Genomic DNA, 25752 nt, shown 5'->3' on the forward strand with positions numbered 1-25752 from the left:
ACTGGGAAATGTAGTTTAAGTGCAGAGCGCCTCTGGAACTGGCGGAGGAGGAAAGGAAGGGGCTCGAAGGGCGGGGCCGTGTCTGCTCCCGACCGCAATATTTTCCTCGGCCTCGCGCGGCTGCGGCGCTCGCCGCGGCGGATTTGCCAAATGGGAAGTGGTTTGGAGAGGAGAACGGTGCAGCCTTCGAATTTGTGGAGATCCGTCCCAGCGGATCCCAGGGCAATGCGCAAGCGCACTTCAGCCCCGGGCTGCAGACGCCAGCTCTTTGTGTTCTGCCGGCGATGTGGCGATTGCAATCTCTAGCCGCCAGCAGGGTCTCCTCGGCCACCCATTGGTGACCAGGCGCGGTGGCCAGAGCCTCATCGGGAGAGCTGGAGCAGCCGTGGGTGGTTGCGTACGAGGAGAAGAACGGAGATGAAAGCCCAGGAGGTCCAGGTCATGCTCCGTTCTGGAGGACGCTGATCTGATGCCCCAAACTTCTCAGATGTATGGCTAAGGTTTGATTCCAAAGAGAAAAGGGACGCCCAGGTGTGGGCTCTTGGGTCTCGGCCTCGAATCTGCGAGTGCCCTCGGAGGAGGATGCGGGCAGGGCTTCTGGCGTGCCTCCTAGAGCCGACCCCGGGAGGCCGTTTACGCCCAGGGGGTAGATGGTGCTCCTGATGGGGCTGGAACACTGTGTGGAGCCCTCTGAGGGCAGCGGAGCAGAGGGCGGGAGGGTTGTGTGAATAAGATTCCTAACCCCCTCCCTTCCCCGCCCTTCTCCCTCCCCTCCCAAATACACTGCTCATCTACCATTCACTCCAGATAGCCCAAACTGGGCCCCAGAGGAGGACAGACCTGAGGTCAGAGAAGGGCTTGGCTCTAGAAACTCGACAAAGGAGGGGAGGAAAACAAACAAACGAAAAAGATCTAGCCTTCTTAGCTTCCTTTTTGAGGAGAAAGAAGACGACCCTCCTTCTCCACTTCCTCTACTCCCCTCCCAGAATTAGGCAGCCGTCCAGCGAGGAGAGGCTTTGTTAGAGACCTGTCAGGGTAACTTAAGGGCAAAGGCCTGGGAGTCGGTAGAACTGGGGCTGGAGAGTGCTTTCTGCAAAGAGAAGTCAGTGTATTTACGAGATGGAATGGGAGATTCATTCGGAGGATTTGACTCAGATGTAGGGGAAATACTCAGGGTGGGTATCAGAATGGCGAGTGATTCCTTTCACCGTGGGTGTAGCAGAAATGCTCTCAGAAGGAAAGAGAATTGAGAGCAGACAGGGACTAAGAATTCAGGGCTGGGAGTATTTGGAGGACTCACAGGATGTGAATATTCACAGCCTCACTCCGGACTGCTGTGTGCTTTCTTTTGATCCAGCCCTCTCCTCATAACAGATGTGTAGAAGTTTCTGCCTGAGGAATTCTACTCTGCTTGTTCCTAAAAACGCTCATGAGAGAAGAAGAAATGGCTGTGAGGCACCTGCCAAACATGGTTCAGGTGAGTGAGGGGTTGCTGTGGAGTGCTTTTCCACACACTGAATTGCCTTAGATTTCAATGTAGAGGTTTGGAGAGTGTGGACATGTTTCTTTTTCCTGACCAGAGGTTTTTCTTCCGATCCAGACTCATTCAAAGGCTTGACTCAGTCACTACTTTCTCCCCCCTCCCTCTTGTCAGGCTCATCCTAGTGGGTGTCATCCAAGCTAAGGAACTTGTTAAAGGTCACATAAGTGATAACTGGAACTGGAACCCAGGTTGGTCCAAAATAAACCTGCATTCTTTCTACTAGCAAGTAAGATTAGGGGTCTAAAGTGGTAAAGGCTGTGCCTAAGACAGGAGTTGAGAAGAGAGATTGGAACACTTTCTTGGGGAGGTGGGATTTACTGGTCTCTCTTAACAAAAATATAATGACAGATGGCTTTTTACTTCAGAGGATATTGCATACCAATGAAATAATTTTAAAAATGTGGTACATATATGAATGGAATATTACTCAGCCATGAAAAATAATGAAATCTTACCATTTGTGACATGGATGGACCTAGAGGGTAACATGCTTAGTGAAATAAGTGAGTCAGCGAAAGACAAATACCATATGATTTTACTTATATGTGGAATCTAAAGAACAAAATAAACAAAACAGAAACAGACTTATAGAAACAAAGAACAAACTGATGGTTGCCAGATGGGAGGGGTATGGAGAGCTGGGTGAAAAAGGTGAAGGGATTAAGAAGTATAAGTTGGTAGCTATAGAATGGTCACAGGGATGTAAAGTGTACAGCACAGGAAATATAGTCAATAATACTGTAATAATTATGTATGGTGCCAGGTGGGTACTAGACTTATCAGGGGGAATCACTTCATAAGTTACATAAATGTCTAATTACTGTATAATATTGTTTGTCAACTATAATTATAATTTTTTTAATTTTAAAAAGATTATGTTTTCAATTTCAATTATTTACTAAAAGGCTTTAAACAGAGCCAGTCTCTATAGAATAAGGGTATGGACTCTGAAGGAGGCAACATTCATTTGAGTATTTAAATTCCAATGAGTTTGGTTAAATTTTTCTAACTCCTTCATATTTAAGCCTGTCCAGGATAGGAATCTGTGGTAGAAATCGTTGAAAGGGATTTGCAGCTGGTTGAAGGTGCCATGTTCAATCCAGTCACAACTCACCAGCTACTTACCCTCCTGCTCCCAATTTCTGACTTGTCCTTTGGGATCCATCTCAACCACCACTTTTTCTGTGCAACTGGTCTCCATGGTGCCAGTCCACTGTGGTATTTCTCTTCCCTGACCATCTTCTCAAATTCTTTGTTGGTGTCATACAGTTATCTTATGTTTACAACCTGCCTTAATTTGATTGCCTTTCAACAGACCTATATTAGTTAGGCATGGAAAATATGCCATGTGGAGGGGTAGCCACCAGTCAACAGGGATGGGCTTGCTGTTACAGGAAACAGTGACCTTCAAGGATGTGGCGGTGCTCTTCACCCAGGATGAGTGGGCACAGCTGAACCCTGCTCAGAGGGCCTTGTACAGGGATGTGATGCTGGAGAACTACAGCCACCTAGTCTCGCTGGGTAAGTGGGGAGCCTCTGAAGGCTTATCTTTACATGTGGACATCTCTCTGGGACCTTAAACTGGTAGCACATAGCAGATTGTGCTGGGCATAGCCTGACTGAAGATGTTAGTTTTAAGTCTATGACCTGCCTACCCTTGGTGTCCCAGGCACAGGACTCTTTTGGAGCCTAGAGTGAGTAGGGGTTGAATCCTCCTTCCCTTTGGCAGAGAGAAGGACATGGGAACAGGTTGTGTATCAGGCCTGAGCCATCTTTTTGCCCTCTGGGAACTTATCTCTACCCTGGGCCTTCCCATCAAGTCACCTTTGCCAGGAAGTTCTGAGGACCAGACCTCTTCCTTGCAGTGAGTTTTTTCTGTAGCATCAACAGATATGGTCCATTTTTTCCCCCCTCAAAAACAGGGCTCTTAGGACCCAAACCAGATCTGTTTGCCCAGCTGGGAAAAGGGGAAGAATGGACACCAGAAGACGCCTCCCGAGGCTTCTGTCTGGGTAAGACCCTGCGCGTGGGAGGCATGGAGAGAAACTCAGCAAATGCGCCTGGCCCAGAAATGAGCAGCTTCTGTAGACCTGGAAATGAGCTTCTTCTCCCTTTTGTTCAACTAAATACTTTGTCGCTACATTTGTCTCTGCATGCGTCACTGCTTTCTTTTGGCAATTTGTGCCTCCCTAGACCCTCTTCTCTGGGATTTTTCTTCTCTTCTTATCTGGCATAGATTAATCATCTCTGGTTTGGAAAAGACCTTACATGTAATCTGGGCAGCTCCCCCACCAGGTTCCATTGTCCTGTTCAACACTTAACAGTGCAGTCTCTGTTCCTACTCCTCCGGTGAGGAGGAGCCACTCTGGGTCACACACAGCAGGGCAGCTTCTTCATGGTTATGAAGTAACCATGTGCATCCTGAGGCCGCTCTTCTTCTGGCTAAACATTGCACATTTCTTCAGTTGCCTCCCTATTTGTTCATACACATGTACATGCATTCAGTCAGCATACAATTACTCTCCACCTTTTGCAGCAGTGCACTGGGCTGTAAGCACCATGAGAGCGCTGCCAGGTCCATGGTATATTCTGCTGTACCACTTACACCCAGCATCTTAATACTTAGCATCTGGTCAGTGGCAGAGACTTGTTGCTTAGGGATACAGAAAACCTGGCAGTTTAATGGCCATTACTTGTCTTGAGGAGCCCGTTGAATCTGGTAGCTTAAGAACAGGAGCAGGGGTGCCTCTCCTACCCTTCAATCTAGAGAGCTTATTGCCTTATCTAATATATTACAACATTTCACTTTTACCACCACACTTGCGGGCTATAAAATATTTATATGCATATATATTTTAAAACCTTTTGTTACTGCTGTTTCACAGTAGTCCAGTGAAATAGGCAGGAATTTATATCCTACAGTAAATAACTATATACCTGTAAGGTCTAGGATCCAATTTGTTATGGAATTTAAATGTCTTAACCCAAAACAGTTATAAAAAAATATTTTACCCCAATAGCATTCTGAATTTGTGTGTTTTATTACAACCAAACTAAGGCATTTTAGTATTTCATTCTGTATTACACAAGCAGTGTTATAACAAACAACGGGGAGGGGAATTAAACAAAGTAATTCACTGTCCTACCACTCTGGCATCATGAATCTATTCTTTTTTTTTTTTTTAAATATATCTTTATTGATTTCAGAGAGGAAGGGAGAGGGAGAGAGAGAGAGAGAGAAACATCAATGTGCCCTGACTGGGAATCGAACCATGATCTCCTGGATCCCAGGTGAATGCTCAACCGCTGAGCCACGCCCCGGCTAGGCATGAATGCATTCTTCAATTTATTCGTCATTAACACTAGTTCGTTCTTTTTTTTTTTAATCCTCACCTGAGGATATTTTTTCCATTGTTTTTGAGAGAGAGCGGAAGGGAGGGGGAGAGACACAGAGAGAGACATGTTGATGGGTTGCCTCCTGCACGCGCCCCAACGGGGCCTGGAGATGGAACCTGCAACTGAGGTACGAGGCCTCGACTGGAATTGAATCTGAGACCCTTCAGTCTGCGGGCTGACTCTCTAACCATTGAGCCAAACCTGCTAGGCCTTTTCCACTGTTGTACTCTTGGCTTAGAATAGACACTTATTTGTAATTAGAACAAGAAAAAGTTCTGATAGATAGCTTTTCTTCTAATTTCTCTCTTCTCTGGGCCATGAGCTAGTAGGAGGAGAAAGCTGACTGAGTCCTTGTGGCAGGGCACCATGCTGGGTGACTTCTGGGGATTTATGTTAGCTGCCCCGTTTAATAATGACAACCTCTGAGGCAAGTATGATTAACCCCAGTTTACAGAAAACTGAGTCTCAGCCTGGTTAATTAATTTGGATGGATTTAATGTTACTATTACATGGCAAGTCAGGATTAGGGTGAAGCTAGCATGAAACCCATCTGACCCTCAAACTGTGTCATTTTCCTCCTTCTCCAAAATAGCTTTAATTACACACAAATTGTTTACTCAGTAAATCTAAAGAAAACTACTTGACCCCTTAATTTGGGTAGTTTGTTAATAGCTTTTTATATTTTTTATTTATTAATTTGTTTAGGTTTCATTTTATTATATCAACTGTACTTCTTACACTTTAGCTTTAAATTAATATTTTTTGAGCTGTAAAATGTATTCATTTATAATTATGCATGATATGTATTTATACTTTCACTATTTTTATATTATGGCTTCTTTCTCATTTCTGATTTTACTTGCATTTCTTTTTCTCTTAAATTTGTTGGGAATTTTTTTTAGAGAATGAGCTCTTATTTCTCTGACAAGTAATTTTTAAAAAAATATATTTTTATTGATTTTTAGAGACAGAGGAAGGGAGAGGGAAAGGGAGAGGGAGAGAGAAACATTTATGTGAGAGTGAAATATTGATCCGCTGCCTCCTGCATGCCCCCTGCTGGGGACCAAGCTCACAACCTGGGATGTGCCCTGACTGGGAATCGAACCGGCAACCTTTCAGTGCACAGGAACCAACTGAGCCACACTGGCCAGGGCTCTGACAAGTAATTTTATTTCTACACTTAGTATTATTATTTGCTTTTTTTACCTTAAAATAAATATATTTTGAATACTGTATATCCTAGATACAAAAGAGGATATGTAATATTTTTTGAACAGTTCAAAGAACTAAGAAATAACACCCATACCCCACTGTTCAGCTTAAGAAACAACATGGAGGCATATGTGAAGCCCAGTGTGCACCCCTTCTTCTTCCCTTCCTCCTTTCATACCGGAGAGCCACTAGCTTGGATTCTTCCCTAGCAGCTCTGTGCTGCTCTTCATGGTTTTACCACATTTATCATAGTTCTCAGCAATTTTGCTGTAAAGCTTGATATATATGTATTGTACTATAGATATCTTTCCACAACTTCTATTTTTTAATCCTTGTTGAGGTATGTAGCTCTGGGTCTTTTTAAACTGCACTTTGATATTTCTTCAATGACTATCCCTTAATTTATCCTTTCTCTTGTTGATAGACCTGGAGGTTGTTTCAAGACTTTTTGTTGTTTTGAATAGTGCTGACCTGAATGTTCTTGTACATACTTCCTTTTATATACATGGGCCTTGTTTGGGACTTTCTTTAGTGTACTCATACATGTAGAAATACTGGGTTTAAGAGTATATGCTTCTTCAGCTTTCCTAGATTTTCCCAGATTGCTAATCAAATTAGTTTCAAATTATACTAATAGTTGATGTAAGTTCCTGTTACCTTACATTCTCTCCTTTTTAAAAATGTTTTTATTGATTTCACAGAGAGGAAGGGAGAGGAAGAGAGAGATAGAAACATCAATGATGAGAGAGTCATTGATCGGCTGCCTCCTGCACGCCCCCTACTGGGGATGGAGCCCACAACCTGGGCATGTGCCCTGACCGGGAATAGAACCCTGATCTCCTGGATCCTAGGTTGATGCTCAATCACTGAGCCATGCTGGTCGGGCCTGTTACCTTACATTCTTGCCAAAATTTGGAACTTTCAAACTTTAAAAAATTTTCCTAGTCCCATTCTTGAGAAATGGTATCTCATTGTGGTATTAAATTGCATTTCCTTGTTTACTAGTGAAGTTGAACATCTTTTTACATATTGATTATTTGTGTCCTATAACTTACATATTTATGTTCTTTGCCCAATTTTCTATTATCTTTTTCTTATTCATTTCTGAGAGTTTTATATATTTTCAGGAATCCAATACTTTACCAGTTAATATATATTTCAGTCTATAACTTGTCTTTTCTCTTTATTTACTAACAGAAATTCTTAATTAATGAACTAGAATAGATCAGTCTTTATAATCTTTTTCTTAGTGCTTTCTGTGTCCTGTTTAAATAATCCTTTCTGCCCTCAGATCCATGAGGGAAGGACTTGGTCTTGTTTGCTCTTGTGTCCCCAGCACACCAGGTCCCAGTATCTGTTTGTTGAGTGAAAGCATGGATTTCTAATAATATTTACTTTTGTCTTTTTTCTGTATAAGTCTTGTCAGAGGTTTGCTTTTTTAGTAGACCGTTTAATGAATAAATGTTTGACTTAGCTGATCCTTTCTATTTTATCTTGATCTGGTTCATTAATTTTTGCTTTTCCCTTATTTCTTTCCTGTGACTTTTTGGAGTTTATTCCGTTCTTTTTTTATTTTTAGAATTAAATTTTATAAAAGTAATACATTAAAAAAAAAATTTTTTTTGACTTTTAGAGAGAGAGAGGAAGGGAGAAAGAGAGAAACACTGATTTGTTGTTCCACTGATTTCTGCGTTCATTGGTTGATTCTTGTATGTGCCCTGACCAGGGATCGAACCTGAAACCTTGGTGTATCAGGACGATGTTCTAACCAACTGAGCTACGTGGCCACGACCTAATTACATGCATTTAGTTTAATGAAACTACAGTGTTTATTATGAAAAACAGTGGCCCCTTGTCCCCTCTCTTCCACTTTTTCTTCTTTTAGCTAATTATTTGGTCTATTTGCTTTCATGTCTCCAAGTAACATGTTTGTATTGCTGCCTCTTGACTTTTCAGTTTTAGACGTTATTTATTGAATTCCTTCTATAAAAAGTGAAGATGAAACTTGCTGCCCCAAGTAGTCATCTTACTGCCTTTTCATTCCCTGTGTTCCCAGTAGAGTTGTAGAGTCATTTTGGTCAGAGTAATAATCAGTGTTTACATCCTTAAGCACTATTCACAAAACTGATCCATATAGTAACTTATGACAATGTTTGTTTTCCTCAGCAATCCATTCCCAGCGTTCATTGGTTCGTAGTTTCGTTTAATCTCGGCCCTTCTCCAGTTGTCTTCATCTCTTCTCAAGACTTTCAGATTCATCAGGCAATGTGACAGTTTCGTTTTCCTGGAAAAGCCTCTTCTGGAGCGTGTGACCTGCTCCATTCTAGAGCAGCTGGTGCCCAGCTCTCATCTTCCTGCGAAGCCCCTCATTCCTGGCTTCATGTCCCGTGTCATCTTCCTGCTTGGTTTGCTCCCTTCTTTTGGCGGCACACATCTTTCAGTAGCTTCCTAAGAAAGAGTTCATTTTTTTGTAGCCTATCATGTCTGTAAATATCTTTTTTCTATCCCAACACTTGCTGGGGAGTTTGAGTACATAAAGTTCAGCACTGGAAATCTTTTTCCTTCAGAATTTTGAAGACATTGCTCCATTGTTTTCTGTACCTCAATCTGCTCTTGTGAAATACAAAATCATTCTGAGCCTTCATCAGTTGTGACTTGTTTTCCTCTTCAAAAACTTGCAGGAGCTCCTGCTTTACTCCAGTGTTCTGAAGTTTCAAAGTGATATACCCTGGTGTGGTTCTGTTTGCATCCCCTGGCATCTGGAAGCCTTTGGTTGAGTGTTTGGTGAGGCCTTTTCATCTAAAATGCCTGCCCTTTGCATTTTGTGTGACCAGTCATCCACCATGTCCAGAAATTGAACTTACTTATCCCTATTGGTTTTAATAGTACATTTTTTAAAAAGCCTCTAAACACTCAATAAAATTTAAGTGAAGTTTTTAGATATTAACTTATACCTCATTTCTTCCAGGTTCACATTGATAGTTTATAATTTTTATTTTTTAAAGGACAGCACATTTGTATTTCAGTTGATGTTTTTTTCTGTAAACTGTGTGTGTGTGTAACAGCATGATTAACTACTGTCAGATTTCTAGGCATTTGGTTGGAAAATAGTTTGGCATTAGACTTGATGTTATTGGAGAACTTAGAATTCAAAGGCAGTGCAAATATTTTAATTCACACTGTGTTGCTGGACACTTTATTCTTTTGTAAGCAAATCCATTTTTACGTTTTTTTAAATAATGGTTAGCATTGTACCTAATATGCACTCAGAATTTATTGAATTGTTCCCAGTTTAAATCAATAAACAATATATTATTGTCCTTTGAAAAAATAAAATGCCTGCCCTTTGGTTCTTCCATTATGGTAGAAGACATTTTCTTCTATTGTTTAATTTCCACCTTCAGTTTTCTCTTATTTTCTCTTCATGGAATGCTTGACACCTCCTGGACTGGTCTACTTTTATTTTTATCAAATTTTTCATCTTTATGCTTTTTTGTTCTACTTTTTGACAGATTTTTCAATTTTATTCTTCAGTTCTTCTCCTGAGGTTGTAAAAATATTTTTAATCAGCTTCATTACAGTATAATATACATGAGGTAAAATGAACCAGCTTTAAAAGTGTAATATTTGATCAGATTTGATGAATTCATACAGGTATGTAACCATTACAGATCAAGAAAAATGACATTCTAGTCACCCCTAAAAATTCCCTTTTAACCTCTTTTCAGTTACTCTCCTGGCTGCAACTGATCTGCTTCCCTTGCAAATTTACGTTTCCAGGATCTCCCGTGAGTGGAATTACATAGCATGTGCTCTTTTGCATCTGACTTCTTTTACTTAATATCTTTGAGACTCATCCTTACTGTTTCACGTGTTGTAGTCCCTGCTTTGCTGAGTAGCATCCTGTCGTGTGGCTGGACAATTGTTTGTTCATCCACTCACTGGTGAACGTTTGGCTTGTCAGTATTTGGCTAAAGCTTCGATGAACAATTTGGTACAAGTTTTTGTGTGCACGTATTTTTAGTTCCTATGCTTTTTCTGGCCATATGTTTCCACTGAGGTAAATGTCTAGAAGTAGGGTTGCTGGGTTGTATACTAAATGTATATTTAACTTTCTAATAAGTTGTGAAACTGTTTTCAAGGTGACCATTCCATTTGTGTTCCCACAGTAATGTGTGCAAGGTCTGGTGTTTCTGTACCGGCTACTACTCCAGCACAGTGCTGAGGAGCAGCTTTGAGAGAAGCCACCCCTCTTGTTCCCTGTCTCAGGGAAAGCATTCAGTCTTTCACCACTGAGTTGTTTTTTATAGATGCTCTTTATCAGATTGAGGACGTTTACAGATGTTCCTGGTTTAATGGGAGTTTTACCATAAACAGATCTGAATTAAAAAATATATATAATTCTTTTATTTTCTTTTAAAATTTGTCTTTATTGTTGAAAGTATTATAGATATCCTTCTTACTCCCCCATTAACCCCCTCCATCCCATTCCCAGCCCCTCCCCAGGCCTTCCCCACACTATTTTCTGTCCATGGGCTATGCATATATGCATATAAGTTCTTTGGTTAACCTCTTCCCACTCCACCCCTTCTCTCTGAAATACATCAACCTGTTGCATGCTTCAGTGTCTCTGGATCTAATTTGTTTGCCAGTTTATTTTGTTCATTAGATTCCACATATAAGTGAGATCATGTGATACTTATCTTTCTCTGACTAGCTTATTTCACTTAGCATAGTACTTTCCAGGTCCCTTTAGCTGTCTCAAAGGGTAAGAGCTCCTTTTTTATAGCTGCATAGTGTTCCATGGTGTAAATGTACCACCATTTTTTAAGCCACTCATCTACTGATGGGCACTTGGCTATTTCCAGATCTTAGCTATTGTAAGTAGCACTGCTATGAACATAGGGGTGCATATATTCTTTCTGATTGGTGTTTCAGGCTTCTTAGGATATATTCCTAGAAGTGGGATCACTGGCTCAAATGGCAGTCTCATTTTAAATTTTCTGAGGAAACTCCGCACTGTTTTCCATAGTCACTGCACCAGTCTGTATTGCTACTAGCATTGCACTAGGGTTCCTTTTTCTCCACATCCTGGCCAGCACTTGTTGTTTGTTGATTAATTGATGGTGGCCATTCTGGCCGGTGTCATTTTAATTTTCATCTCTGATAATTAGTGATGTTGAGCATTTTTGCATATGTCTCTTGGCCATCTGTATGTCTTCTTTGGAGAAGTGTCTACTCATGTTCTCTGCCCATTTCTTAAAAAAAACATATCTTTATTGATTTTAGAGAGAGGAAAGGAAAGGGAGAGAGATAGAAACATCAATGATGAGAGAGTCATTAATCGGCTGCCTCCTGCACACCCCTGACTGGGGATCGAGCCCACAACCCGGGCATGTGCCCTGACCAGGAATCGAACTTCAATCTCCTGGATCCTAGGTCGATGCTCAACCACTGAGCCACACTCAGCTGGGCTCTCTGCCCATTTTTAAATTGGTTTTTTTGCCTTCTTTTTGTGGAGTTGTATGAGTACTTTATCTATTTTGGAAGTTAACCTCTTATCAGATGTATCATCTTTTTCTGAATCCTTAAGACAATGCTGTGATTGATATAGTGAATTACATTGATTGGTGTAAAATGTCAAATCAAATTTGCATTCCTGGATTAAATCCAATTTAGTCTTATTCCTTTTTCAATATTGCTAGATTTAATTTGCTAACATTTTGTTAAGAGTTTTGCATCAACATTCATGAGTAATATGGTTGTAATTTTCTTTCCTTTGGTATCAGAATAATGTTAGCTTTATAAAATGAATTTGGAATTTTCCCCATTTCTCCTATTTTCTGGGAAATGTGTGTAGAATTGGTATCATTTCTTCATTAAATGTTTGGTAGAACCGGGAAAGTCTCTGGGCTTTTTTTCTCTCTTTTTTTTTCTCATGGGAAGGTTTTAAACTGCAAATTCAGTTTCCTCAGCTTTCTTTTCTGTAGCAGGCCAGATTTTTAGCTGCCTCAGCCTCCCCAAATCCTGATCTGTCACTTCAGTTCATTGAGGCTGCTGGGCTATTTTGGTCTTGTGCTATGACCTGGAAACTGCCTCCAGGGGCCAAATTGGGGCATGCCTAGGTTTGCCCTTATCTGTTTCCCTTCTCTCAGGGATCACCATCTTTCCCTGTCATTTGCCCATTGCTTAAAGACGTTTGTTTCTTTCTTTTTCTGGTTTTTTAACTGTTTATTTCGGGACTTCTCTTTTAAGTTTTCAAATTCTGCCGTGATTTTTAATTTTCAAGAACTCTGATTTCTTTGAATGTTGCTTTATCTATAAGCTCTTATTCATGTTTTATAGTTAAAACATTTTACCTCTAAAGAGAATGATTTTCAAAAACATTTCCTTCTCCCTTCATAGCCTCTGTGTTCTTGAATTTTCTCTTTGATTATTTTGGTACCTCTTTATTGTTAGAGGTTTCCTCAGCATGCGGCAGTCCCTGATTGCCCAGTTAAACAGCAGGAGGACTGAAGTCCTTTGGGAAGCTCTGCGTGGGTGAGTATGTGAGGCTTGTCCCCAGTGCAGCTCTCCTGCCACCAGCTGCCTTGGGAAGAAAGTGCCTCTGGGAAGAAAGTGCCTCTGATCTTTTGTGGGGAGAGGGACATCTCTAGTCCCTCTGAGTTGGCGAGGGGATCTGGGGCCTAAAGGCTTTGCATATTGACTGTAAACCTCCTTTCTTTATTCACTCCCACTCCCCACTTCTGGGTGTATCTGATGGACAAATTCTTGAAACTTTTGATTTGGAAATAAATTGGATTAGTTTCTTGTCCCTCCCTGGGGGTGGCCTTTTGACTACATTGTAGAGGGGCGCTTGGGTCATACTGCTTGCATGCCTTGCTTGATACCCTAGAGTTATATAGTTTAAAACCATATATATATATATATATATATATATATATATATATATATATATATATATATATATATTTCGTGTGGGCCAGTGTAGCTAGGGCTTTGGCTCTTTAATTCAACCCACACTGAAGTGACCCGAGCCCAGTGAAAGCTCACTCTGAGTGCTCATAGTTTCAGTGAGTCCAGTCTTCCTCACTTCAGTTCATCTTCAATGTGGTAGAACCAGGGTGCATTTGACTGCCCTCTACATTAACAATTCAATGAGTGTTATCCTGTAACCTAAAACATTAAAAAGACAAATATTCTTATCTATACAGAGGATGTGTTTTTATTACCACAATCAAGAAAAGGTTTTCATAGACAGCTTCCCAAAGCTGTAGAAAAGAAAGCTAGCAGTTAGTTTTGTTGAGTCAAATTATTATTTTTGAAATTTATTCCCCAAGTTTTTTAAAGTAATTTTGTTTCTGCAGTAATACTAACAGAAAAGTACGCAAATCATAAGTGTAAAACTCAACAAATTTTTTATAGTATAGATACTTCTGTGTAATCAGCACCTCTCTCGGGAAATAGAATGTTACTAGCATACCAGAAGCCCCCCAGCCCTTCTGTTTCTTTTGTCCTAAAGATAACTACTACCCTAACCATAGCTTTGGTTTTGCCCATTTAAAAAATGTTTTTTTGTTAAATTTATTGAAGTAACATTGGTTAATAACATTACATAATTTTCAGGTATATAATATTATAATTTGACCTCTGTGTACTCAATTCCATGCTCACCACCAGAAGTCTAGTTTCCTTCTCTTACCATGTATTTGACCCTCTTTTCCCTCTCGCCCTCCTCCAGGCCCCTTCCCCTGTGATAACCACCGTGCTATTGACTGTTATCTGTGAGTTTGTTTTGTTAGTCTGTTATTTTTTGTTTTATATTCCACATGTGAGTAAAGTCATACGGTTTTTGTCATTTTCCATTTAACTTACTTAATCTATGTTGTTGCAATGGCAATATTTCATCATTTTTGTGGCTGAGTTGTAGTCCATTGTGTATGTATGTACTAGCCCTTTATCCACTCCTCCATCAGTGCACACTTAGGTTGTGCCCATGTCTTGGCTGTCATGAATAATGCTGCAGTGAACATAGGGGTACATGTATCCTTACAAATAAGTGTTTTCATATTTTTGGGTAAATACCCAGAACAGGAATTGCTGGATCATATGAGAGTACTATTCTTAATTTTTAAAGGTACCTCCATACTTTTTTCCATAGTAGCTGCACTAATTTACATTCCCACCAGCAGTGTATTAAGGGTTCCCTTTTCTCCACATCCTCGCAGATACTTGTTATTTCTTGTCTTTTTGATACTAGTCATTTTAGCAGGTGTGAGGTGATACCTCATTGTGGTTTTAATTTGCATTTCCCTGATGAATAGTGATATTGAGCATCTTTTCTTATGTATGTTGGCCATCTGTATGTTCTCCTTGGAGATATGTCTATTCAGGTCCTCTGCCCATTTTTAATCGGATTGTTGTTGGTTTTTTGGGTGTTAAATTGTATGAGTTCCATATATATTTTGGATATTAATCCTTTATTGAATGTATCATTGGCAAATAACTTCTCCCATTCAGCAGGTTGATGGTTTCCTTTGCTGTGCAAACCCTTTTTAGTTTGATGTAGCCCTGTTTATTTATTTTTGCTTTTGTTGCCTTTGCCCAAGGAAACATATCCAAAAATACATTGCTAAGACATGTCAAAGAGTTTACTGCCTGTGTTTTCTTCAAGGATTTTTATGGTTTCAGGCCTTAAATTTAAGTCTTGAATTCATTTTGAGTTCATTTTTGTATATGGTTTAAGAAAATGGTCCAATTTAATTTTTTCAACTGTATCTGTTCAGTTTTCCCAACACCACTTATTGAAGAGACTGTCTTTACCCCACTGTATATCCTTGACTCCTTTGTCATGGATTACTTGACCATATAAGTGAGGATCTATTTCTGGGTTCTCTATTCCATTGATTTATATACTATCTGTTTTTGTGCCAGTACCATACTGTTTTGATTATTGTAGCCTTGTAGTATAGTTTGATACCAGGTAGTGTGATACCTCCCACTTTTGTTCTTCCTCAGGATTTCTTTGAATAGTTTGACTGGTCAGTGTTCTTTGTGTTTATATATACATTTTAGAATTAGTTGTAGTAATTCCAAGAAGAATGCCATTCATATTTTAATAGGGATTGCATTGAATCTATATATTGCTTTAGGTAATAAAGACATGTTAACAATATTAATCCTTTCAATTTATGACCAAGGTATATCCTTCCATTTATTTGTGTCCTCTTCAGTTTCTTTTTTATAGTTTTTAGAATACACGTCTTTTACCTTCTTGGTTAAATTTATTCCTAGGTATTTTATACATTTTGATGCAATTGTAAATGGGATTTCTTAATTTCTCCTTCTGATCATTTTGTTATTGGTGTATAGAAATGCAACAAGTTTCTGTATATTGATCCTGTATCCTGCAACTTTATTGAATTCATTTATTAGTTCTAATAGTCTTTTGGTGGAGTCATTAGGGCTTTTTATATATAGTATCATGTCATCTGCAAATAATGACAGTTTTACTTCTTCCTTTTCAATTTTGATGTCCTTTATTTCTTTTTCTCATCTGATTGCTGTGGCTAGGATTTCCATTACTATATTGAATATAGTAATGAGAGTGGGCATCCTTGTCTTCTTCCTGATCTTAGAGGAAAAACTTTCAGCTTTTCACAATTGAGTGTTATGTTAGCTCTGGGTTTGTCATATGTAGCCTTTATCATTTCTGGTTAAAGTTCCCTTTATATCTACTTTTATGGAATTTTAAAAATCAAAATGGATGTTGAATTTCATCAAATGCTTTTTCTGCAGCTATTGAGATGTTCATATGGTTTTTATCCTTTATTTTGTTAATGTGATGCCTCACATTGATTGATTTATGGATATTGAACCATTCTTGCATCTCTGGCATGAAACCCATTTAGTTATGGTATGTAATCCTTTCAATACATTGTTGAATCCAGTTTGCTAATATTGTTGAGAATTTTTGCATCTATGTTCCTTAAGGATATTGGCTTGTAATTTTCTTTTTTTGTAATGTCATTATCTGGTTTTGGTATCTGGGAAATGCTGGATTCATAGAATGAGTTTAGAAGCATTTCTTCCTATTTAATTTTTTGAAATAGTTTAAGAAGGATAGATATTATTTCTTCTTTGAATGTTGTGTAGAATTCACCTGTGAAGCTGTCTGGCCTGGACTTTTATTTGTTGGGAGTTTTTTGATTACCACTTCAATTTTATTCCTAGTAACAGATATGTTTAGATTTGTATTTCTGTTGGGTTTGGTTTTGGAAGGTTACATACTTATAGAAATTTATCATAAAATTTCTTCTAGGTTGCTGAATTTGTTGACATGTAATTGTTCATAGTATTTTTTTAATGATTTGTATTTCTGTGGTGTCATTTGTAACTTCTTTTTCATTTATGATTTTATTTATTTGGGCTCTTTTACTTTTCCTTGATGAGTTCGGCTAACAGTTTTTCTATTTTATCTTTTCAAAGAACCACTTCTTAGTTTTATTGATCTTTTCTATTGTTTTATTTCTACTTTTATTTCCAGTTGGATCTTAACTATTTTATCCCTTTTGTTTTCTTTGGTTTTTGTTTGTTCTTTTCCTAGTTCCTTTAGGTGTACAGGTAGATTGTTTATTTGGGATTTTTTTTTGCTTCTTCAGGTAGGTCTGTATAGCTATGAACTTCCCTCCTCAATCTGCTTTTGCTGCATCCTATACATTTCAAAAATTTGTATTTTCATTTGTTTCAAGATAGTTTTTTATTTCCTCTTTGATCCATTGGTTGTTTAGTGGCATGTTGTTTAATCTCTACATATTTGTGTTTTTTCCTGTTTTCTTCTTGTAGGTGATTTCTAGTTTTCATGCCATTGTGGTCAGAAAAGATGCTTGATATGATTTCAATCATCTTGAATTTATTGAGGCTTGTTTTGTGGCCTCATATGTGCTCTCTCCTGGAGAATGTTCTATGTGTACTTGAAAAAAAATATGTATTTTGCAGTTTTGGATGAAATAGTCTAGAATATCTATTAGGTGAATCTGATCTAACATGACATTTAAGGCCATTATTTCCTTATTAATTTTCTGTCTAGATGATCAATCTATCCATTGATGTGAATGTCACATTAAAATCCCCTACTTTTATTGTATTACTGTGGATTTCTCCTTTTATATTCAGTAATAATTGCTTTGTATATTTCAGTGCTTCTATGTTGGGTGCATAGATATTTATGATTGTTATATCCTCTTCTTGGATTGACACCTTTTAATTATGTAATATCCTTCTTTGTCTTTTCAAAAAATTTATTTTGAAATATTTTGTCTGATAGGATCTTGCTCCACCAGCTTTTATTTCGTTTCTGTTTGCACGGAATATCTTTTTCTATCCCTTCACTTTCATTCTGCTTGTGTCTTTTGATCTTAAGTGAATCTCTTGTACACAGCATATAGATGGGTCTTGTTTTCTTATTCATTATGCCATCTTGTGTCTTTTTATTGGAGTGGTTAATTCATTTATATTTAAAAAAATTATTGATAAGAATGTACTTATTGCCATTTTGTTAATTGTTTTTGGTTGTTTTTATAATTCTCCCGTTCCTTTCTTTTTCTCTTGATCCCTTCCTTTGTGGTTTGCTGGTTTTGTTTAGTGTTTTGTTTGTTTTTTCTCTCTTTATTCTTTGTATATTTTTTGTGGGTTTTTGGTTTGTGGCTACCATGAGGTTTATGTATATCATTCTATATCTATAACAGTCTTTTTTAAGCTGATAGTCATTTAAGTTCAAATATAGTCTATAAGGATTACATTTTAACTCCCTTCTCCTTGCTTTATGTTATTAATGTCATGTATTAGATCTTTTTTGTATGGTATATCTCCTAACTACTTATTGTCATTTGAGTTGAGTTGGATACTTTTTTCTTTTGACCTTCATAGAAGCTTTTTAAATACCTGATTCACGGCTGAGGCTCTCTAGCTTTGGTTAGAGCACAGGTCTCATAAATACTTGATTCACTGTATTCATTAACTATTTGGCTTTACTGTGAGATTTTTTCCCCCTTTCCCATATTTTCTTATTTTTGGTTATGGTCTTTCCTTTTCTGCTTAAAGAAGACCCTTTAACATTTCTTGTAAATGGGTGAAGACCCATCACCCATTTCATGGTGATGAACTCCTTTAGTTTTTGCTTGTCCAGGAAATTCTTTTTCTCTCCTTCAATTCTGAATGATAATTGTGCCAGATATAGTATTCTAGGTTGTAGGTTCCTTTCAGCACTTTCAAGATGTCCTGCCACTTCCTTCTGGCCTGCAAAATTGCTGATGATAAATCAGCTCACAGCCTTACGAGGTTTCTTTTGTGTGTAACTCATTGCTTTCCTCTTGCTTCTTTCAAGATGATCTCTTTATCTATCTTCTGCCATCTTTATTACAGTATGCCTTGATGTGGATCTTTTTGCGTTCATCTTGTTTGTGCTTCCTGGATATATGTTTCCCAGGTTGGGAAAGTTTCCAGCTATAATTTCTTTAAATAAAGTTTCCTTTTTCCCCCTTCTGGTATCCCTATAATGCAAATATTTAAGTCCCAAATGAGAGCCTCACACACTAACTATCCCTGCCCTCCCTTCCTTGGAAGGTCCTGAACTCCAGTTTTTGGCTTAACAATACTATAAAACTGTAGAAAATTCCAAATCTCTGCTTAGCTTTAGTCTCTTGCCCTGAGAAGCATAAGAATTCAGCAAATTCTGTGAGATAAAAACCACTAAGTTTTGGGACCACCTCTCTGTATTTCCCTTCTCTCCCCCAAATTAGACTATCAAGTTGGCCTCAAGTGACATATGATGCCTTTAGACATAATTTTTTTCCACTTCAGATTTTCCAGTTGTTTTCCCCAGGAATATTGGTCTGTCACAGGCTACTCTGTCAGGTCCAGAAGTGAAAGTTAGTCCTTAAAGATTTTGAAATTTGGCAATACTGGTGTTTAACTTTGACCATTCTTTGTTTTGAGCAAGGATATATTATTCTGAGCTCACCCAGATTTTTAGCCTTAAAATGCACCTGTTTAACTCTCTTTTTCAGATAAGTTTCAAAAAGTTTATTTATTTGTTTTTTTATTATAGCTCTTTATAGATTTCCTGGATTGAGTAGGGAAAAAAGTAATGAAGAAGGCTTGTTCTTTATAGCACTTCCCAGTAATCTGCATTGTGTGTTTAGTAGCTTGTCCTTATTATTGCATGTCTGAGTACAGAGTCTTAAATAAACTTAACATAAAAGGCAGATATTCATAAATATGTATGCAAAACTGATATGCAATTTCGAACTCTATTTGTTAATATCAAGGTACCTATGAATGAAAGCAAGTGAGATAGTGTTATGTGGTGAAGTTTGTGTTTGGAGAGAGGAATTATTTTGTCAGGTAATTCATGGGACCATGGGCTCCTATCCCAGTAGCAGATTTCCATTCTAGTGACTAGTAGTCCCCATTCCTCTTGATTCAGGGCCTTGCCTTTGGAGACATAGTGGGTATATCCTGCCAGATTTGCACGTTCTTGATTTTCTGTGCTCACATATATACATCCTTATTTTACATTATCTTTTTTTTAAAAAATATATTTTTATTGATTTCAGACAGAGGAAAGGAGTGGGGAGAGAGAGTTAGAAACATCAATGATGAGAGAGTCATTGATCGAGCCCACAACCAGGGCATGTGCCCTGACCGGGAATCTAACCCTGATCGCCTGGATCCTAGGTTGATGCTCAACTGCTGAGCCACGCCCAGCTGGGGCTACATTATCTTAATATGGATGTTACATTATACATATAAGTTTGAAGACATTGCTTCCTCACCAGGAAGGAGGTCCTTCACACAGCCTTAATCATACCCTAACTTTTTATTATCCATCTGAATGCTAAAATGAGTGTATAAAACAGTAAAAATATTGGTTTTAGTAGTTACTCTGGAGCTGAATTTTTTTTCTGCCACGTGTTGCCTCTAGTTTTAATGGTTTCTTAAGGTCACATCTGGATTATTTTAAAGACCGTATCACTAAGATAAATGAGGTACATTTATTCTTATCTGTGGACATAGCGTGGTCTGTATAGATTTTTCTGTGGCTCAGAAAGTCAGGTAACATCTCTGTAATCATAACTATTATACTCGGGTTCACATCCCAGTCCTGTGACTTCTGAACTCATGCTCCCAAGATCTCCTGCTTAATGTATTGTATGTACATTAGATCAACCCTTTCCTGATTTGTCCTCTGTTCACCTCTCTTCGTTTTTCCTTTCAGGAAATCTTCAAAACTGAAACCTTTTTATTAGCATTATAAACAGGTTCATCATCTTATCCTAACTAGATGTTTCACTAGGATAAAACAGACATTTTTATTTCTGATGTCTTTCAGACTGGATGACTATCCCTGTGAATAAGAAATCTACCCTGAAAGCAAATATTCCTGAAGAAGAATTGGATCAGTGGATGATAAAGGGAAGATTCACTGGCAGTAGTTTCTGGAAATATGATAGCCTATTGGAATGGCAGCATGGAGACCAGGAGATAAAGTTGCAGAAAATGGTACTCAATCACCAGAAAACCTCATCTGTAGGTAGTGACCAAGAATGTAATAGATCTGAGAAGCAGTGCATCATGAGCTCATCTTTTGTTCAAAGTCAGGGATTTCAGTCTAGCAAAAAAGCCTTTGAGTGTAGTGAGTGTGGAAAAGTCTTCACTAAGAGTTCAACCCTTAATAAACATCAGAAAATTCATACTGAAAAACTTAATTCAAATCGGAAAACTCTTATTAAAGAGAAACGGTATAAATGTAGAGAATGTGGGAAAGCCTTTCATCAGAGTACACACCTTATCCATCACCAAAGAATTCACACTGGTGAAAAACCATATGAATGTAAGGAATGTGGCAAGGCCTTCTCGGTGAGCTCCTCACTGACATATCATCAGAAAATTCACACTGGAGAGAAACCTTTTGAATGCAACTTATGTGGAAAAGCTTTTATCCGAAATATACACCTTGCCCACCATCATAGAATACATACTGGAGAAAAACCTTTTGAATGTAACATATGTGACAAAGCCTTTGTGTGCAGGGCACATCTTACCAAACACCAGAATATTCATAGTGGAGAGAAACCCTATAAATGTAATGAGTGTGGGAAAGCCTTCAATCAGAGTACAAGTTTTCTTCAGCATCAGAGAATTCACACTGGAGAAAAGCCCTTTGAATGTAATGAATGTGGAAAGGCCTTCAGGGTGAACTCTTCCCTTACTGAACATCAGAGAATTCATACTGGAGAGAAACCTTATAAGTGTAATGAATGTGGGAAAGCTTTCAGAGATAATTCATCTTTTGCTCGACATCGGAAAATTCATACTGGAGAAAAACCTTACAGATGTGGTTTATGTGAAAAAGCCTTTAGGGACCAATCAGCCCTGGCTCAACATCAGAGAATTCATACTGGGGAAAAACCATACACATGTAATATATGTGAAAAAGCCTTCAGTGACCATTCGGCCCTTACTCAACATAAGAGAATTCATACTAGGGAAAAACCTTACAAATGTAAAATCTGTGGAAAAGCCTTTATCCGAAGCACCCACCTTACTCAACATCAGAGGATTCACACAGGAGAGAAACCCTACAAATGTAATAAATGTGGGAAAGCATTCAACCAGACTGCAAACCTCATTCAGCATCAGAAACATCATATTGGAGAAAAGTGATATGATTGCAATGTATAAGGAAGCGCTTTGAGACTGAATATGTGAATAATTGAATTTAAGAGAATCCATTCTAAGAATAACCATGAAATCTTATATTAAGATAGTCATTTTATTTATGGAAAGTCTAGCTTTACAATACTGTGGGTTTTGATAATTTTAGAATATCAAACACTCCTCATGGTTCAGAACTGCCTCAACTGAATAGCAGTACTGTGTAATTAGTCTGAATTACCAAGTATAAGAACCAAAATGGAGCTTCATTAACAACACAGAAATTTGTTTATCAAATTAACATTTTGATTATTAAGAGAAATGATCAAATTGTAAAAATTAAGGTTAAGAAGCTAAGGAACAATAAGGTAAGAAAATGGTCTACAAGCATTTCACTCTACTTGATTCTCTTATATAAGGGGTGTCCACCTTCAGTTGGAACCCTTTGTTCTCATCCACACTGCAGACACCCAGAGTAAAGAAAGTGTATTTACTACTCATGCATCAGCCCAGGACTTACTTAAACTGTGCTCCCCACTTTCTGCTTCAAACCATCTTTTGTCAGATCTCTCTGGTCTCTGTGTCCTTAACTGTCTGTCTGTCTTCTCCTTCCTGGACAATTCATTTGAATGGTGTGTCCCTCTTTTGGTTTAGCAACCCCTAATTGGTAGCATCATGTCACTTATTACCAGCCCATTTGTTCTTGGTGAGTGTAGTGATCTGACCTCACACACAGTCCATGATTCTGGATGTTGCACCCAAACTCAGCTTTCAGAACTTGGAAGTTCTGCCTGGGAGGCAGAGGTTAATCAAAATTCTTGAGTCACCCAGTTCCTCTGGGCCTCAGTTTGACTCTGACCCTGGGGTGATACCTAAAGTAGGAGCTTAGTCTGTATAAATATTATCTTCCAATTGTTTGTACTGCAGTTACTCTACACAAAGCAGGCAGGGGCATGTTCAACTTCAGGTGTGACAGTCCCAAACACCTGGTGGTGTTTTAGGTCACCTCCACTTCTGTGACTTGCTATTTCCTGATGTGCAACTGACATGAGAAGTTGGAGCCACATGGCCAGTTCTCAAAAGGGTCTGACCTACTCTCTTCAGCTGGGCAGTCCTCAGTGGCTCCTGCATTAGAGTTTATTGAACTGCATCCTGGTCCTTGTCCTGCCTTTGTCCAGTTTTCTGAAGGTATTGATTCTGTGTTCACAGGAAAAGCAGAGAGCTTTGTATTTGTGCTTTGCATTTGAAAGTGATCACTCCCTCTCCTCCATCTGGTTATTCCACTACTTAAACACTGTCCAATTCTGACAGTGGTGAGCAACATGTTGAGTAATTCTATGAGTCAAGAAGTGGTCAATAGCAACATGACATTCTCTGGAGCAGTGTCTGTGCCCAAAAGTTCGAGTGACATTCTACTGCTGCAGGTACAGGTCAGTCATCATCTTTAATCCTTCAGTGCTGTCAGTAGAAATCATAGAGATAAAATAACATCTGTGTGTCTTCACACACACAACTTCTGGTGGCACTGTCCCTCACCACAAATAATGGGGAGCCTACACCACTGTAGCCCAGAGCGCTCCATGTCGTAAAGGTGAAAGAGCAAGGAAACTATTGTTCTAGGAAGAAGGTGGCAGGTCCCTGGTCTGTAGAAGTGTTCCCCACCAAATTGGGCAGCCTGCTGACCCCTATGAATGCTGTTGCTAAGCTCTAAGTTATAGAGAGGGTATTCTGTGTCATGGTGGAGTCAATGGATTCCAGGTTAAACAGAGTTGAAGTTTCCTGCAGCTTTAAAGCCCACATATGGTTAAGAAGACAATTCCCTTAAACATGAGTTTAATCTAAGAATGAGTAGCCTCCAGCTGCCTAATTCCTCTCCTTTCCTTCCTTTTTCCCTTTGCACTTTGTGCGGCCCTCCCTTACACCATTGGATTAGCCAGCAGGACAGCGTGGAAACAAAACTCCCACCTGCAGTGGGAGGGCTCCCAGCTTCTTGGCCAACCTCAACTCCTGCTAAATATATTTTTAGTAATATTTTTACTTTTAATCCTTTTATACCAGTTTGTGAAGGGAAAAGAAATACAAAGCTTGATCTTTCCCATCACTTAAGGACTTCTCAGTTGTGCGAATGGTCATTCTCTGCCAGGATTTGGTCATGCAGACATATCCTCTGTTCTGTGTGTTACCCTGTACACCACACATCACTATCCTTAAAACCTGTTGCGATAAAAAGTACTTGTCAGTGTGTCTTTCTGAAAATAAATGAGAAAAGTACCCAGTGTTCTAAGATGTACAATTTGCATTTGTGCTGCCTGCTTATCTATTCAAATATAACTAAGACATGCCAGATTTGTGCTTCCAAGTGTTTTTATATTGTTATGGCCAATCTGGACCTAGCTCCACACATGGCCATCCAAACCTACCTGGCCCCAGAAACCATAGTGTTCCAGTTACATCCCCATTGCTGGGGAGAACAGTCAACATTTGAGGGCATACCTTGTGCCAGGTACTGTTGTAAGCACCCTGTGTATATCGACTCAATCCTCACAATTTATATGAGGCTGTTTCTACCATCCCCTCTTGAAGGTTCAAGAAAGGTGGTGTTGACCCAGAAAATAAATGTTCCTATTGAGAAGGGCTCCTAGTGGCTAACTGGGCTCAAATTTATAAACAGCCTGGCAGCTGTTGCTAAAAGGGGCCTCTCACACAAGCCACACTTAAGGGAGAAGCCCTTAAACTTAAACCGCTTCTAAACTAAACTGCTTGCCCAGGGAACTAAGCTACCTGTTTGCACTGTGTTCTGTCATCTGAGCCAACCCTTAGAAAGGAGTTGTTGGAATCCTATTTCAACCATTAGGATTGAGATTTTCCCTGTCCAATCAAAGCTGTCTATCTATATTCTCATCAGCATCTTCACCAACCAATTAGAGAAGCTCTGTTTTGGCCAATCAGGACAGTGCTTTTTGGACCAATTAAGTTGTGAGGATTTGGAGTTCTCATTTGCATGAGAGCAGACCAGGGGAGGGGACTTCTCTCTATATGTCAGCTCTTCTCTGTCTTGTGTGTGCACTTTCCCTTTCCACAGAAGACTGAAGACTGCATTTCCATATCTGGAGCTGAAACACTAAACACATATCGCCAGACTGGAGCAGAGCTGACCTAACTGGAGAAGGGCCTCACCCAAGGGCCACCTGCACCGAGCGCTGCCTCACAGCCATGCTCTTCAGCAGCTGTGCCGATTCATAATTGAACTGTAACACTACTAAGCTGTCCCACAGCTGCACTGTATCACAATTGAGCTGTTTGCACTTAATAAAGACTCCATCACCCACTCCAAATTGGGGATTTCTGTTGGCATTCAGTTGATGCCAATGACCATCCATTGGCAGTATAGAAACTTGTCAGAAGTTGCATAGCTAATAAGTGGTGAGTGAAGGACTTGACTCAGACAGTATAGCGGCAGGGCACACAAGCTTACCTACTGCATTTGGTCACCACCTTCCTGACACATTGCTTTGTAGACCACTCTAGAGAGCTGTTTGGTTGGAGACATTGGGGGTGAGGCCTGATGTGACTGTCGGTGGGTTGGACGCTGTATGGGAAGTCCCCAGTCTTGTAAGCATGTTCTGGGCATGGTTTTCCACATGCATTTCTTCCATAAGAGGATGTGGAAAGAGTTCAGGGTGCTCTTTTAACCTGAGAGTGCTAGAACCATGGGTTCACAGACAAATATCTGGGCCCTGGAACATCTTGTGGGCACAGCCTGTGATAACCGTGGCTGGTCCTTGACTCAGGCCAAATGAGAGAGTTATTACTAAGAACGCCACTCCTGGAGGTGTTGCAAGAGAGGAAAGCTGAGGTTTGTGGCCAGAGAAAAGGAAGGGCAG

General features: G+C 39.2%; 1 protein-coding gene across 11 annotated transcripts; it reads left to right on the forward strand.

The window, feature by feature from the left end:
• Positions 1-25197, forward strand: LOC308555888 (uncharacterized protein). Of its 11 annotated transcripts, XR_013998649.1 has the most exons (6): positions 59-500; positions 1358-1477; positions 2938-3064; positions 3466-3555; positions 20544-22236; positions 24951-25197. XR_013998649.1 is itself a non-coding variant. In XM_081134640.1 (5 exons), the coding sequence occupies exons 2-5, from the start codon at positions 1430-1432 to the stop codon at positions 21875-21877; spliced, it is 1599 nt and encodes a 532-aa protein (XP_080990766.1). In that variant the 5' UTR covers positions 1-500; positions 1358-1429; the 3' UTR covers positions 21878-25197. The 11 variants fall into 11 exon arrangements, 10 of the variants coding, with proteins under 10 accessions (XP_080990766.1, XP_080990769.1, XP_080990770.1 ...); XM_081134640.1 differs by having other exon boundaries at positions 1-500; positions 20544-25197; XM_081134643.1 differs by having other exon boundaries at positions 1-489; positions 20544-25197.
• Positions 25198-25752: the final 555 nt, after the last annotated feature.

This window comes from Miniopterus schreibersii (assembly GCF_964146895.1).
Source record: "Miniopterus schreibersii genome assembly, chromosome: 4".
Taxonomy (NCBI): domain Eukaryota; kingdom Metazoa; phylum Chordata; class Mammalia; order Chiroptera; family Miniopteridae; genus Miniopterus; species Miniopterus schreibersii.

What these genes read in the sequence shown, in the direction of transcription:
- LOC308555888 (XM_081134640.1), top strand. Translation starts at nt 1,430, where the DNA reads ATGAGAGAAGAAGAAATGGCTGTGAGGCACCTGCCAAACATGGTTCAG. An exon ending in CAGCCACCTAGTCTCGCTGG is followed by an intron (nt 3,065 to 3,465) that starts GTAAGTGGGGAG and finishes CCTCAAAAACAG; the next exon opens with GGCTCTTAGGACCCAAACCA. An exon ending in CTCCCGAGGCTTCTGTCTGG is followed by an intron (nt 3,556 to 20,543) that starts GTAAGACCCTGC and finishes GATGTCTTTCAG; the next exon opens with ACTGGATGACTATCCCTGTG.